The 15,436-nt window shown below is 42.2% G+C and overlaps 1 protein-coding gene and 2 pseudogenes across 4 annotated transcripts in view; all 3 read right to left on the minus strand.

Moving 5' to 3' along the window:
* Window positions 1-2,276: 2,276 nt before the first annotated feature.
* The window catches only part of LOC146459363 (TNF receptor-associated factor 2-like), a 61,432-nt gene continuing 48,272 nt past the window's right edge, over window positions 2,277-15,436 (minus strand). For all 4 annotated transcript variants that reach the window (XM_085089592.1, XM_085089591.1, XM_085089593.1 and 1 more), the window contains one exon: window positions 2,277-2,680. In XM_085089592.1, coding sequence (XP_084945718.1) covers window positions 2,280-2,680 — 401 coding nt within the window. In that variant the 3' untranslated portion in view covers window positions 2,277-2,279. The remainder of the gene's footprint in view (window positions 2,681-15,436) is intronic.
* On the minus strand, window positions 11,223-13,083 carry LOC146459364 (uncharacterized protein F54H12.2-like; annotated as a pseudogene).
* On the minus strand, window positions 11,223-14,388 carry LOC146459365 (uncharacterized; annotated as a pseudogene).

Consider the following 15,436-nt stretch of genomic DNA (forward strand, 5'->3'; position numbering starts at 1 on the left):
AAAGAAACATTGAATTTATTCAGTTGAATGCATCGTTATCAACAAAATATTTCACGCATAAGGCATCATACCTTTCGACAAAGCTTCGTTTCGTTCCGCTCAGTCAAATTCGCTTCTTTTCGGCAGGAAAGCATCCTTTTACCTCGGGAATACTCGGTTTTTTCCTCAGTGATTTTAGTCAAATGTTCTACAGCCATGTACGATCTGTCCCATATTTCTCTTCACATACCCGCGAAACATCACCACCAAGCCTTGTTTTGAAGTTACCAAAGGAATCATGACATCAATACGCATAAGGGCTACTGTGTCTTGGTCGCATAGGTCGCATGCCTATTCCCGCGCATAGCACCGGTAAATATGAATCTGTGATTGGTTTATTGTACTGTTTATGGCGCCTGTAGTGATTGGTTAGAGTAATTGCTTTATTTTTGGTTTTACGACACTCAGTTGAGAACGGCTCTATAGATTAGGCCTAAGCTAGGCGAGTACCACGGATGCATGCCGAACCTTTTACAAGGAAGTAGCTACCACTCGACAAGATTAATATTTATCTTAATAAGTGGGACAATATTTCGGCACTAAAACCGGGTTTAAGCCTTTACATATACAACTACTTTACATGTGTATCATGTAAACAGGCTCTGACATAAAATTATTTAGTGGTTCAAGCGAACTATTACAAACCTTTCTTCTTGATCACAAGTGTATTTTCTTGAATCAGCGTAGGCATCACTTCCTTTCCATTCGTCTGGTGAATGCGCCAAAGTAATTGAGCCAAAGCCCAGGATTCTTCTTTTTTCGAGCCAGGTTTCCAACTTCTAGTTGTAGAAAGGATTGATGGAACCGGTTAGAGCTAAAGACAAGCAAAATGATGTTACCCCCACTCAGGGATCATACAACTTGGACGTTGCTGCTTGGTCATCGAACCTCCATCCCTGATGATCAGCCCAGCGTTGCGTCATCGGTCATGAATCACAGATCGCTTGGACCACGAAAAGCGCACTGAAGAACATTTGCAGCTGGCCCTGTATAGGTGTCAGGGACACTACTGGGTTTAGCCTGCGTAGCTGGCGGTATTGTAGGCGCGCGCGAAATAAAGTTTTGGCGGCGTAGCCGCTAGAAGCGAGCGGCGAAGCCGCGAGAAATACTGCCTGCCAGATAACTTGGGTATTTTGAATGCCGCCCAATTTTATCACGTCATTGACCTCAACTGAACCCAATTAAACCAACCAATTAGAACCGACAATTTTCGCGTGAAATATAGGGGTAAAGGCGATCGTCTTACACTTTGTTGTTGTTGCATGCATGGCGGATAACGCAGAATTTGCATCGAAGGGAAATACGCCTACAAAGCCAGTTAAAGGAAAAAAAAGGCCAAGAGGAAAACGCTATTAAACGACTTTTGTAGGTTGTGTGGTGTCAATCTGAAAATAAAATTCGGCAATTTTCAGAAAAGTACCGAATACATTTCCACGGAAAATTCATTTAAACCTTCAGGTCGCGCGGAGCGTGAAGGCAAGGCATTAGCAGAACTTTGCTGAGAAATTGGTGTGAACATTGTGGAGTCTAGTGTTTTATCGAGACAAGTTTGTCAGTCTTGTGGCAGGAAAATATTCATCGCAGTTGAACTTGTCCGGTTCATTCGCTCCGGCCTAGAAAGAAATGTGGAAGTTCCGCTCTGTTCTTCGGATCAAGATACACAAGTAAGGATTAAACGTCTTCTTCCGTCGTCTGTGTCTTCGCCGGACAGGAGTCCCCAAGCAAAAAAAGAATTTATACAAGGACCGTTCTACCTCAATCATTGAATTTCTCAGAATCGACTCCTTCAAATGCAACGAACAAAGAAAACATGTCTTTGGATAACAACCAGGAAACAATCACACCTCGCGTTTCACACTTCTCTGTAGAGTTGAATGTAGACCGAATGGCCGTATTGATTCGCACTGTTCTTTCGACGACGAAACGAAGTCGACCATTCTATAAGACGCTTTGTTTGTCATAAGCAAAGCAAAATTTCCCTTGGGAAATATATGAGGGATCATGTAACATTTGATTGACGTGTGTACTTCTCTCGACCAATCCGTTTTTCCCGCACACTGGTGTGCGGACTATTAAAAAACCCACGGTTTTCGTGCAGGCGGTATTTCAAAGTGCCCCTCCCCATTCTCCTTGCGGCTTCGCCGTTCGCTTCTAGCGACTCCGCCACCAAAACTATTTGCGCGCGCCTACAATACCGCCAGCTGCGCAGGCTGTACTGGGTTTTAGTGTTAAAACACTATTTATAAGTCAGAAGTATCCACTATAATCTTTAGAAACATTGTATCGTCACGCACATAAGCGTGATTATTCAGTTCAGTGAGGGAGCAGAACATGGGGCACCCACTGGCAATGTTGGTCTCTCTTCTCGGCCTCTGGAAGGATGAGCTGCTTGGATCAGGCCTGAAGGCGTCGATCACGTGTTCCACGTTATCCTGATCCATCAGCATGAATGTGACCTTCTGTCTGAATGGCCAACGGAGTAATGCATCATACTGGCCGCGCATGACAACAAAGAACACCGAGATGTGTGTTCCTCGCCCCATTCCGTCTCCATTTAAGTAGATGCGTGCGCACATCTTGTAACCATAGCGACTTGTGAAGAAGCATGGACTATAGAAGGACACCTGCTGTCCGCTGACCGCTACAATTAAAAGCACAATAGCAATTATAAATGTATTTAAAATGAAATAATTTAAGGGATTTGCTGAAGCAAAGACATACAAAAATTACAGAGAGATTTAAGGCTCGACGTTTCGAAGTCATCTTGACTCCATTATCAAGAGAAAAAAAAATCAGTTTGTGAACGCGGATATGTAAATAGGTTAGAGCTGAAAATTAACTAAAATTAACTAAAAATTAATTAAAATAAAATAATAACTTTGTTCTGGTGTCAAGGCCATCAGTTAGCTCGGTAGAAACTATTCATATATATGCTAACCTGGAACGCTACAAGCAAATATAGTAAACTTAACACAGGTAGCCAAAGCGTAATATAAGAGTTTGTATAGAGTTCAAAATCGATCCAAAAATGAACAACAAATCTAACTCGAAAACGGCCTACAATAATGACAAAATATTTGCATAAAGCTTACTTGTGTGTTTGTTCGGTTTTTCTCTCTTTCTCTGAGCTCCCGAGAGCAGTTTTGAACCTTTTTTTCTCTCTCTCTCTCTTAGCGGGTGGTAACGTTAGCTAACACCAAATATAATTGAAAGGCTAGAAAACTGGAAGTAGAATTTGACCCATCATTTGAGGAGAGCACTTCGAAAATCCGTGTCAATTTCGCTTGAACTCGTGCATACGCTTGCTTGCCTCATATAAGCCAAGAGAGAGAGCTATGGATGCTTTCTGTCCCGTTAGCAGAGACTTGCGTAAGAAAAAAACAATTGAATTTGAATCTGGCAACATCTTTTTGCCGCGGACAGGCCGTGTCGCTGAAATGTTGTAACAAACTCACCATCAAACCGAGGCACTTAAATTTGCTCATCAGGGAGATTTTACCTGACAGCTTTGAGCTGGTCGCACCAAACCACACACACACGACCATTCCAGGATAAATGCAGTTTTGAAATGGTTGCTTTTGTTCTCATTCTTGCTCCTTTCTTTCTTTCTTTTTTGTTTTTTGCCTAACCGAACGACATTCTTACAAAATGTTTTTCCTTCCCGTTGGCCTGCTTGCAGTAAGCTGCTCTGAGCAGCGTAAATACGGAGAAAACAGTAATGAGCACGTCAAAAAAAAAAAACACAAAAACAAAGGTCTAATGAGCAAATTAATGGCACTAAACGCACGTTTAAAAGTTTGGTTTATTTGCTTGCTGTTCCCAGGAAAACGACAACGTATAACGACCAAATGCAAGATTTTGTGGTGAAGGTGACGACAAGACCCTAATTTTTTTCATTTTTTTTCCTCTAATGCCGCGTTTCTACTAATTCAGGAGATGGTGTGTTTGTTTTGTTGCGTGGATCCCGGATTGAATTCAACTTTGTTTTCAGAGACGACCTGTGTCTCAAATACTACAAATTGATTGCACAAAAAGGACCCAGTTCTTGGCAATGTGGTTGGGTAAGGAAGCAGGTGCTTGAGTCTGAAGCGAATGCTACCGAGGTTTTCGAAGCGCTTTTTCCAAATGACGGGTCAATATTGACCTCCAGTTACTTAATTAGTACGTCAGGAATGCCTATTCCACTCCCCCACCCCTCTCCCCCCAAGGTATTAGCATTGTCTTGAAAATAGACTGGGCCGTTTACGGTCGGGACAAACGAGCTGGTCAAATGCCCCACGGTGAGATTGAAAGAGACGTTGATTTCTTCGCTTCTGGGCTTAGTTTTATTAAAATGAAAGCCTATTCACGCCTAAAAAAAGTCTCGGATAAGACATATTTCTCAGAATTGTGGCAAGGATTGTTCGTTCTGTGAATTTGCGATTTCTGTTTTGTCCTCCTCCGATGCAGTTAATCAAAATCTTACTGTCTTTGCTGGTAAACTTATCATTGGAAACAAAGCGATAGTATTGTGAGGTGAAAATGACGAGGCAGTCAAATGCCTGGGGTCGAGCTAGGCATAACGTCCAGGACAGACAATGCCAAAAATGTCCCGAAAATTCCCGGGGAAGGTAAGGTGGACACTACTGGAGTTGACTGATGCATGCATTAGCTGACGTTTATCAGCCCCTGAGAGAAACACCACTGAAAATAGATTTCGGGAGGTTAAAACGACCGATGAAAAACACGACAGAAAATGCAAACAGCATTTTCACACTTTATTGCATTTGTTGTAGGTTTTTCGAGTTAGCATTGTTGTTTATTTTTCCATAACATTTTAACACCACACAAACTCTAACATCGTATTAAACCTGAGGGCGTCAATCACGTGTTCCACATTTTCTTGATCCATCAACACAAATGCGAGTGACCATCTCTCTGAATGGTCAGTGGAGAAGCGAACTGTACTGTCCACGGATGACAACCAAGAATACTGAAATGTATGTTTTTCGTCCCATTCCGTCTCCGTTCAAATGGAACTAATCCTGTAACCATAGCGACTTGTGAAGAAGGGCGAGTTATAGAAGGTTAACTGCTGTCCGTTAACCGCTACACTTCACAATTACAAGTGTTTTATGTTTGTTCCCTGCTACTCCCATCGGAGCATAGGTCCATGGAAACCGCAGCCCGCCATCTCGATCTGTTTTGGGCTAGCGTTTCGAGCTCCCTCCAGGTATAGCCTGCCTTGCCCACCTCATCGTCTACTATTCTCCTCCAGCCGTTCTTGGGGATCCCTCGACTTCTCTTACCCTGTGGGTTCCATCTCAGTGCATGCCTGGTGATATTGCTTGTTGGTTTTCTAAGCGTGTGCCCGATCCAGCCCCACTTGTGCCTTCTTATCTGGATGTCGATTCTCCCCTGTTCAGCTCTTTCTCACAGTTCTTCGTTCGTTATGACCTCTGGCCAGTGGATGCCCATGATGGACCTCCGGCATCTGTTGACAAAGGACTGCAGTTTTTTGGACGTTTCTTTGGTTGCTCTCCATGTCTCTGAACCACAAAGGAGGACAGACTTCACGCTGGTGTTGAATATCCTTAACTTGGTCTTTCTGGATATCACCTTTGATCTCCATACAGGCCTCAGTATTGCAAAAGCAGTTCTTGCCTTCCCAATCCTTGACATTATGTCCCGATCAGACCCACCATACTTACTGATGTTGCTGCTAAGGTATGTGAAGTCCTCCACTTCATCGATTGCTTCCCTATCCAGCTTGATGTCACCTACGTTCCTGGTCGTAACCGTCATCACCTTTGTCTTGGATTTGCTGATCCTAAGGCCCGTCTTCGCCGAGATCTTTGCAAGCCAAGGTAACGCGGCTTGCGGCATGCCCTGATGGTTATGGGAGAGGAGGGCAATGTCGTCGGCGAAGTCCAGATCTTCCAGACGAGTTGTGAGGGTCCAATGTATGCCATCACGATTTGCCTCTGTCGTGCGCCGCATTATCCAGTCGATGGATAGCAGAAACAAAAAGGGCGACAACAGGCATCCTGGCGCACTCCTGTTACCACTTCAAAACAGCTCAGAAAGTACTCCAGGTGCATTTCTCATAGCTCTTCTGTTTGAGAACGATATATTTCTCAGGGATACCAAAGTGACGTAACAGTTTCCACAACACTACCCTATCAATGCTGTCAAAGGCCTTCTCATAATCCGCAAAGGTCACAAACACGGGAGAGTTCCACTAAAGAGACTGTTCCACAATCATCCTCAAGGTGGCTATGTGATCCCTACATGACCTTTCCCTCCGGAATTAACGGTATTAACGGTAAGATAATAATTTTATTTCCTGCTTGATACAAACTAATTAGGGCCGCTTTGCTGCTAGAAAGAACACAGTAAATACAGTAAAACCTGCCCTTCTTGTTTTTGTTTTTGTAGCCGGGGTTGACTTTGAATTAGTAGACACAAACCTCCGTGGTTTCTATACGAAATAAGAAAAAAAAATAATTTTCAAATGAAAGGAGAGCAATGCTGTATCAAAACAGAGTCAACTCCAGCCTCGCTTCTAATCAAAAGCCTGGTCATTAAAGGGGAAGTATCATGGGGTTTTTGACCTCTTTTGTTAAAAATGGTGAAATAAGACCTTCACTTTGCTACATTTCGCATTTCGGAAACCAAAATACGAAAACTTGAAAAATATTAGCCTAACATTTTTCAAGTTTCAATCCATTCCGACCTAGCTATTCTGTCTCAGGCCAGAGGCACTAATCGACAGTTTATTGCACTAAAGTGATAATTTATAACCAAACTGGACAACTTTTTTTTTGTTTCTGTTGACAGACAAACATTTTTGGGTTTCGAAATGACATCAAATTTTCGTGATACTTCCCCTTAAAGCCCACAAGTATGAAATGGATGATTGGAAACGAGGCCACTCTGCTTGTCTCTAAACTGGCTCGAATCTTCGCAAAACAATATTCTGTAATTCCATTCTGACTTGACGTGGTATGTCATTGTTTTACCTGAAACTCAGTACACATTCCTCATCACTTAGCAATCAGCCACTTCACAAAATCACAAGCATGCTCTAACAATATCGCTATTAATGCGTGAGGCGCGGCAAAACAAGCCAATCGAGCGCGGTTAACACTGAGAACCAGAGTCAAATTGAGCCTCACTGGGGAAGCAGTAAGGTGTTTCAGCCTTAACTACTACCCAGCAAAAAAAATTGTCAGATCAATGTCTCTTGCAACCGTTCTTGCAAAAAAGGTGGAACGTTCAACAATCAACTTTATTTTCATCAATGGCACATTAGGGGTGGGTGGGGTCGTAAAAAACTCCTAACACAACAGGGAGCGGGTGAACTACGTAATATTGTCCTACATGTTCCCTTTTTCAATCTTCTCCTTCATGATCAAAACAGAAAAAAAAAGTCACATTATATTTGCTAAGCTTCACTGAACTCCATGCCACGAAGAGAAGAGTAAAAACATTGCAAAAAAAAAAAAAGAGGATAACGTTTTAAATTGAGGACATTCCTTGCCATTCCACCTTTCCCGGGAGAACAAGACAGCGGTGTGTTAGTTCTTTTTACACCAGCAAATAGTTGAACAAGATTGTTGTTTGATCAAAACATCTTGCCCCTTCCGAAGTTGGGTTTGAGATTTGTTGCGATTTCAATTGTTGACCGCTCTCGAGTGGCTTGATGTATAGCTTACGCATAATGCACATGAAGCCGTTTTTACAGTTCCTTTGATGATTGTGTAGAATAAATAATAATTCTTTTAAAATCTAGTGTACTTTCACCATGCTCCAATTTCTTTGATGCGTTTTAGCTGAATCGGCTGCTAAAAGTCCACGTCATAAATTAAGACCCTTGGCTTAAGTAGTATGTCCCAAATGACTAGACGAATTTTATTCATGTATTCAAATAGATTCAGGGGTGACATAAACCGGTTTTAAGAGAAGAGTTGAATGAGTTGACATGACATGCGGTAGATATAGTGAAGGGTTTAATGAGATGCAAGCCATCTAGGTATAAGAGGGGTTTAATGAGATGCAACGGTATGTATGATTTGGAGTTTGGTATATGTTTATTTGGAGTGAAGTAATTTGTGCTCCGGTGGTACGGTTCCGCCCAACCAGCCGGGTGGTATCGCAAATATATAGGGAAAGAACAATGGATAAGTTGAGAACCAATGAGAAGCCACTGACGTCATGGTCAAACAAGTTCAACCTAGAAAAACCAGACCAAACCAGTTTTGAACACAATTCAGTATTCAAAATGGTCTCCTTAATATCGCAGACTAGACAAACCTTTCAAACCGGTTTTTATCCTTGTCACTGTTCAAATTAAAAGCATCCAAAAACGGACACGAGACAATATTTTGTATGAACACCATTAATTTTATTGAATGGACATCATCAATTATTACAAACACTTTCCAAAGAGAATGATGGTCCTGAATTTTACATGAAATCAGTGATTTTATCTATTCTGGCAAATTGTGCCTGAAGCTTGGGTCTTTGCAGCTGTTTTCCATATGTTTTCGTCATGTCCACCTCAGTTTCTCTTGGTTTGTACACCGGAGGCTCCCTTTGAGAATATGCGTCCACAGGTATTTCATCACCCCATTGAAAGTGTCTGCACATTTCCTTTCTTCTACATGTAAAGTAAGGCCTGAACGGATTCTTTGCTTATATTGACACCCTTAACGTGGGCGTGTCCATGTGCTTGCATAACAGCGGCTTACTACCTTCACGTACTTAGTACTCAGGAATCACACGGTCACACTCGCATTATTGATAGCCATGGATACTCTCTCCAGGGCAGAAGAACGGACATTCTTTCCAATTTGAACACCGAATGTAGGCTATACCAGAGGCGGGTTTGATCACTTCGAGGTCTTGGAGGCAGAGTCCACATTTTGAGTAACTCATCTTGGAAGTGTTTCTTGGGAGCAGTCAGTTGAAAGTGATGTATTGATGACCAAAGTCACAGTCACTTTATACAGTTTTTAAAAACCGGTTCTTTCAAATATTATAATATAATAAAAGGTTTTGCAAAACTGGTCAGGTTGTAGAAGCACTTTCTCAATGTGTTTCCGCTCTTCATGCGGTTGTGTGTTATCGATCTAGTCTTGTTAATACGGCGCCACTGCATCACACACATCTAATAAATCGTACCACAACCAATAAACATCGCTGCGATATTTATCCAATGCTGCCTCCTTCAAACATGACGTCACGTTTTGATGATCGTGCAATGAAAGCGGTTTCTTTTTAAAAATATCCTCATACACCAAGAACGCAAAACAGATCCAGTACGCTTCCTTTATTCTCTCATCGTCACAAGAGTTGCTTTTATTTTCAAATATGTTTGGCGCCTCTATCTGGACTCAATAACCATAGCAAGCATATCCTTCTGTTTCATATCTTTCTTTTTAGGTAAACAGGTTATTTCAGTTTAGTACGGTTCCCATTGTGTATTGCCTCGTAACCTCGCGTGCAAGGGTGTTCTTGCCTTGTAACGACGTTTTCCTGTTTTACATCTAGAAGCTGGTGGTGCATCCATCATGAGTGCATGCGCTGATTCTTCAGTTGAAACGGAAGACGGTGTTTCGGTTCGGATGGGAATTTTTGACCCTTTAGTACTGAGAGGAGTCCCCCTCAGTGGTTTAGAGACTTTGGTAGATTTTGTCTCTGGTTTGGGGTTAGACTCCTTAGCAGGTAATGGCTTTGACTTAAGCATCACCACTGTTGGTTTCACCGTCACTTCAGTTTTCATCTGTTTTGTCAACCCTTGATACCTTTGCAAAAGTTGATCCAACAATAGCACTTTTTGATCTTCAGGTAAAGACGAGTCCATGATCTGCTTCATGTCTTGATATAAACGTGTCAAAGTGGGAAGCTGAGCTGGTGCAGTCAACCGGTGTTCTGTTTCCATACTTTGCAATAAATGTTCAGGTACCATTACCATCTTTTGCGCGTGCTTCATTTGAACACTTTTCCTAGTAGCTCAGTAGCAAGAGGAGCAATCAAACTAGCAAGGGCATACAAGAATCCTCCCTTTTGATTCAACACTGCCTTTTTTCTGCTTAAGACTTGGTTTCTTGCGAATCAAATAGAGGAGCTTTGACTTGTGTGGCTTCAACCCTTTAAATGATGAATTCGGTATTACGATGTTTCCTTTAAGGAGGTTTAGAGAAATTTCATCAATGGCTTCCATTTGCGCTTTGTTCGTATGTGCTATCATGTCTTTCCGGTGTTTTCCATTACTCTTGAAACAAGTACAAAGAAAGGGTAAATATTGTTGGACTTTTGACTGTTTGGATACTCTCACGCGATTTCGATTAACCCCTTTAGATCGGGTGGTGGTACCAGAGCGTAACACCATATTGCCACCACGTTGATTCTTTCTTGTCCCTTTTGCTGTGGGACGTGACTTGCAGGAAGTCATCGTGTTAACTGAAATCTACCGGTAGTGGTTCCTCTGTTTTATGACATTGCTTGTCTACGTAAACCACGGGATAAGAATGTGATGTTGGTAATATCCTTGTTCGTAACTGTTGAATATTTTGTGTACGAGGATGTAAATCCAAGACAAGATAACCAAATGGGTGTGACGTCGCATCTTGGAAGCTTTCCGATACGTAAGGTACATTTCCTGCGAATGCCTGCTGAGCCAACGTTCGAAAACCCAGCGTATCGCGAGGGTTGTTAAAAGCAATGAAGTAGTGAGCATTCAGAGAGATACTCCGCGAAAACTTTCCAGGTGGAAAAAGGTTCTGAGTCAAATAAATACAGGTTACATCACAGTGATGGGACACCTTAGTAAACAGATCCAGAATAAGTTCCTCATCGCTGCAGTTCCTCATTAGGTCATCCAATACCAGTATTCCTGGTGGGCAGTTTGCAGGAAATAAACTAGGAATATCTTCGGGAATACCCTCCACATATGTCACTTGAGCTGCCATGTCCCTAAAACATTCCTGCCATTGTTCATAGCAATATACAATTTTACGAATAGGCCGTTAAAATAAAGAAACCGTTTGTTCAAGTAACTGTTTCGTAAACACACTGACTTGGCCCTGCTATCATAATACTGCTTGGACATTTGGATTGAGACATCTTCTCGCAATGAAAAGCAGCAACGTAGTGATAACTTGTTGACCGATGTCCCTTTTATACCCGCACACATCATTCATTTTAAGATCAACAAAACTTTATTTATTGATTACGCCAACATTTGAAGGATTTACAAGCTTGCTCCTCAAATTGTGAGACGTTTTCATTCCTAACATTGGTTAACAATTGAATGTAGGTGTGTACAAATTGTGCTACTTGTGAATCGTTCCACTGTGAATCATATCGCAAAAATGTAGTTTGAATAGTGTTTAAATTCACATTTCTTGCCCGATGAAGTAAGTAAAACAGGAAATAGTCTTCACACACATCTGAAGTTAAGCCTTGCATCGGTTTGTCATTGTAGTATGTTGCTCCCCTCAGTACGTATCCATCCATGCCGTAGCTCTCAGGAGGAAATTCATAGCTGTCAAAGAATTCGCTTTCTTAAGGCGATACAAAGTACATGGCAATCCAATGCGTTCCAGGTTGATTATGAGGATCCGTATTTGCAATCATTGCTGAAGGATACGTTTTAACGATTAGTAACTTGTCACTTGGAAATACTCCTTTCATGACAGGTGCTAGTACAGGATCGTGCATTGACGCTTGCCATAATTCTTGAGTTGTATGCATCTTCAAGCACCTTGAGACAGATCGTATACCACGCGTCTATTACGGTCAATCTCCAAATGATTTTGGAATTCTGCGTATACGATTAAATTCCAAATCTCTGGTGTCGGGGTTCAAAATTTCAGGAACAAATTGACGTTACCGCTGCGATGGGGTATCAGGTGGTCTGGGTGACCACTACCCGCAGGAGTAGTATCCAAGCGGAATACGCCGTTTACACCTTCCCAATCCTCTCAGTCGATATCAATACCATGACCACAGTTCATCTCACCACTGCCTGAGAAAAGTGTATTGTACCCATCGATTCTCTTTCCACCTGTCAAATCTATCACTGAGTAAGGGATTTCTTCACCATTGACTGTCAGTCGTACTGCATTCATGTCAAACAGCTGGAAGTTAAAAGGATTTCTTGCCAAGCTACCATTGTAGGCATCATTTCGAACCATTCCAAATATGATGCATTGAGGAATAAGTCCGTTGAAGAGATCCGTCTCGGTATGATTCAGCACATTCCTGGGGATAATTCTGGCGTGTGTTGGGGTCCTTGTCAGAGTGAAGATAGCAGGTAGGGCTTTTTGTCCTGACCGTCCCTGCATGATACTAACATGTTCTAGTTTGGTACTGTCAGCTACGCGTACTGTGCGGACTCTGAGAGTGCTTGACATTATGCTTATCTTGCAATCATTCGCCTCTTCCCCACTCATGAGAACAAATTCATCGCTGTTTAGATCAATCTTGATTTTGATTTCTATGTTGTCCAGCAGCAGCTTATTGGTGTTGAACAGATCGCACAGTGGTACTCCAACCAACCCTACTTCAGCACCAGCATTGGTTAATGCACCCCTACTTCTTGAGTCACCAGTTATTGTCAGAAGTGTTATCTACGACATCCATATGTCCTGCTGTGTCTTTGTAGTACAATGCTTTGGTTAGGTAAGATTTCTTTGCCTGTTCAGTAAAATTAAGCAAGGTCTTGATGTAGGCATTGTACGCTTGCGTGTCGGACTGTTCTGTGACGAGGGTATCGTTCAACTTGATGGTAAACTGTTTGATGAGCGAATGAAGCGCGTTGTTGATCAAAGTATATTTCTTTCCACGTCCTGTATCCCCGCCATTTCGTTTGGTAATCTTCACCACCAATGGCAGTTCTGTTTTGTTGATGACAAACTAGATAGGGTTGGTTCCACTTTGAACTGGTTCATAATCCACCTATTTACTTTTGAGAATGGACACATCTGTGACCGGTACTTGAAATAACTGTAAGCTCGAATTTTCACCGGGGGCGGAGAGAGGGTGAGCTGAGGCCATCTTTAGTCGAAAATTGTCTTGAACTTTGAGAGTGATGTTCTCCGTTTCTTGGTTTGTCTTGAACTGGCAGGAGTTTCTTTCCGTTTGCCCTTAAGTAGTCTTCCCCCACGACCTTGTTGCGTAAGGTCCTGGAAAGCACCCGTCAGAAACTGTTTACCGGCAGCCTTTGCCCTCGCTTTCGCTGCTTTCTTTAAAGACTGACCATTGATGACATCTTTTGCAATTTGCATTCCTGTATCCACTCCTGTATTGAGTAAACGTTTTACTACTTTCTTGGCAGCTGTCTTGAGAAAGGGCGTGGCTGTACGGAAGAGGGAACGAAATCTAAATCCATTGCCTCCTTGACCATAAGGATGTGTCCCCCCAAAGACACTTATGTCTCCTTTCCCTCGTTGAAAAAGGGGATGACTTGTTGTTGGTAAGGGTAAAATTGATGATTCATAGGTAGAAACATCTTAGAGAATTGCAGGACGCCGAAAATAAAGTGTTACTCGTACAGTGCCAAACGCAAATGGTAGCAGATGGTCAGTGTCACTTCTTATATTGATCTCCACGGAAGAAAATACAGATGTACGGAGTCGATGGTAGGTGAGAGTCTTTATTTCCTGTGCCACCATCTCCCCAGGTTGACCACGAGGTACTATGGTTCGAAGTATATTCGGTTGTACATCCCCCACTACAAGGGACTCTACTAGGTCAGAGTAGATGTACATAGTCTGAAATGAATGTCTGCTTAACATACCCCAGACCAATTCATCGTCTCGCCGCACAGTGGTCGTAGTAGCGGTAAGGGTCACACTCTGATTCTTATTCAGTTGGACAACAGTGGGAAGACTGATCTGATAAAGAGCCGGTACCCGATCATGATGGTTCAAGTATCCTAATGCCCGAGCTAAATTCTTGGGCAACGTTACTTGAAATGTTGGAGGCAACTTGAATTCGTAGTAATGTTGAGCTTTGGAGTAAATGTAGAAGCAGTCACTTCCACCGATGCGCTTGATCCTTTTTCCACTTTTCAGATAAATATCTGGAAATGCACACTGGAGTCCTGTCACCACACCATTGACCAAGTCATCAACTGTTCGATAAATGCCACTTAGTAGATAGAAGGGTAGAGTCCAGCTGCTGACTTTGCACATTTTCCCAAGTATGTGGGTAAATAATGTGTGTCATCGCCACTTCCCAGTCCTGACTTAAGTGTTGTTGATTTAGAAGTTTCATCTTAAACTTGGCAGGTTTGTTTTCAAGGTACTGAGCTGTGCTTGCGTCACTGGTTACAACGATGTAAAAACCTTTACGCATCTTGTACGCCGTCTAAAGTGAAGTGTCACGTTTACGATACCACCTTGGAATGAAAGCAGCTTTCCACAACTACTTGTTAAATAGATTTCAACAGTCTGAAATATTTTGGTTCGTAAAGAAAAATAACTGATGTGCGTCGCTTCTTCCATTAACGTGTCGCGAGACCTACCGTGTGGTACCATTTCATATAACAAATGCAACTATTTTTCACCCACTTGATGTGGCTCTATGAGATTGATTTGCATTTGCACTACTCTGTGTGCGCAACGACATAGAGAAACGGGTAAAGGAACTAAGAATGTCCCAGGAAAGGTAAATGAGTAACGAAGCGGTAACGCACACCATTCATAACCATAAGTAGGAATCTGTTCAAGGGTAGAATAGATCTTCAACCCAAATAGGGTGCTTTCTCAGACTTTGTTCTCTTGGGTTATCCAACCAAGAGCTTGAGCCACAGGCTTGGCCACGAACATCCAATCGTCTTGAGTTGTAAAGGTAATGTTCCATTCATCATCCATGACAATGAGAGGGCTTTGCTGTTGTACACATTGCAACATGCCTTCTATCACGTCTAGTGCTGAACGATATCTTCCCACAGGTAAAGTTACCCTCTTTACTTCTTGGGTACCAGATCGTCGGAGCATAAAACGTGGATGATGCATTCGTGGGGAACTTCAAACCACGAGAATGGGTAGATTAAATTATGAAGTCCAACTTCCCAATCCTCTTTATCTTTTAAATGGATTTGTCGAGGTAACGCTACACGATAGTATGACGTTGAGTTGGTTGGGAACAAGTTGGTATTGGCATTGCTAGGAAGCATCACGTAAAAATCATCATCTTGAATCATTTTTGCTGCAGAGGAACCAACTGTTTATATGAAATCCAACTGTCGTATTTCTTTGGCAAACCTTTCCAATGCACCAACACTTCTTTGTTGACACCTTTTCCTCGACGTTTCAAAATTTTCTCAATGCGAAACAGATGATCTGAACTTTCGGTCACTTTGTGTAACTCAGCCTCGTAAAATGTTCCTCTAATCAGCTCACCG

The sequence above is a fragment of the Pavona decussata genome, unplaced genomic scaffold, assembly GCF_977016875.1.
Source record: "Pavona decussata unplaced genomic scaffold, jaPavDecu1.1 SCAFFOLD_219, whole genome shotgun sequence".
Lineage (NCBI taxonomy): Eukaryota > Metazoa > Cnidaria > Anthozoa > Scleractinia > Agariciidae > Pavona > Pavona decussata.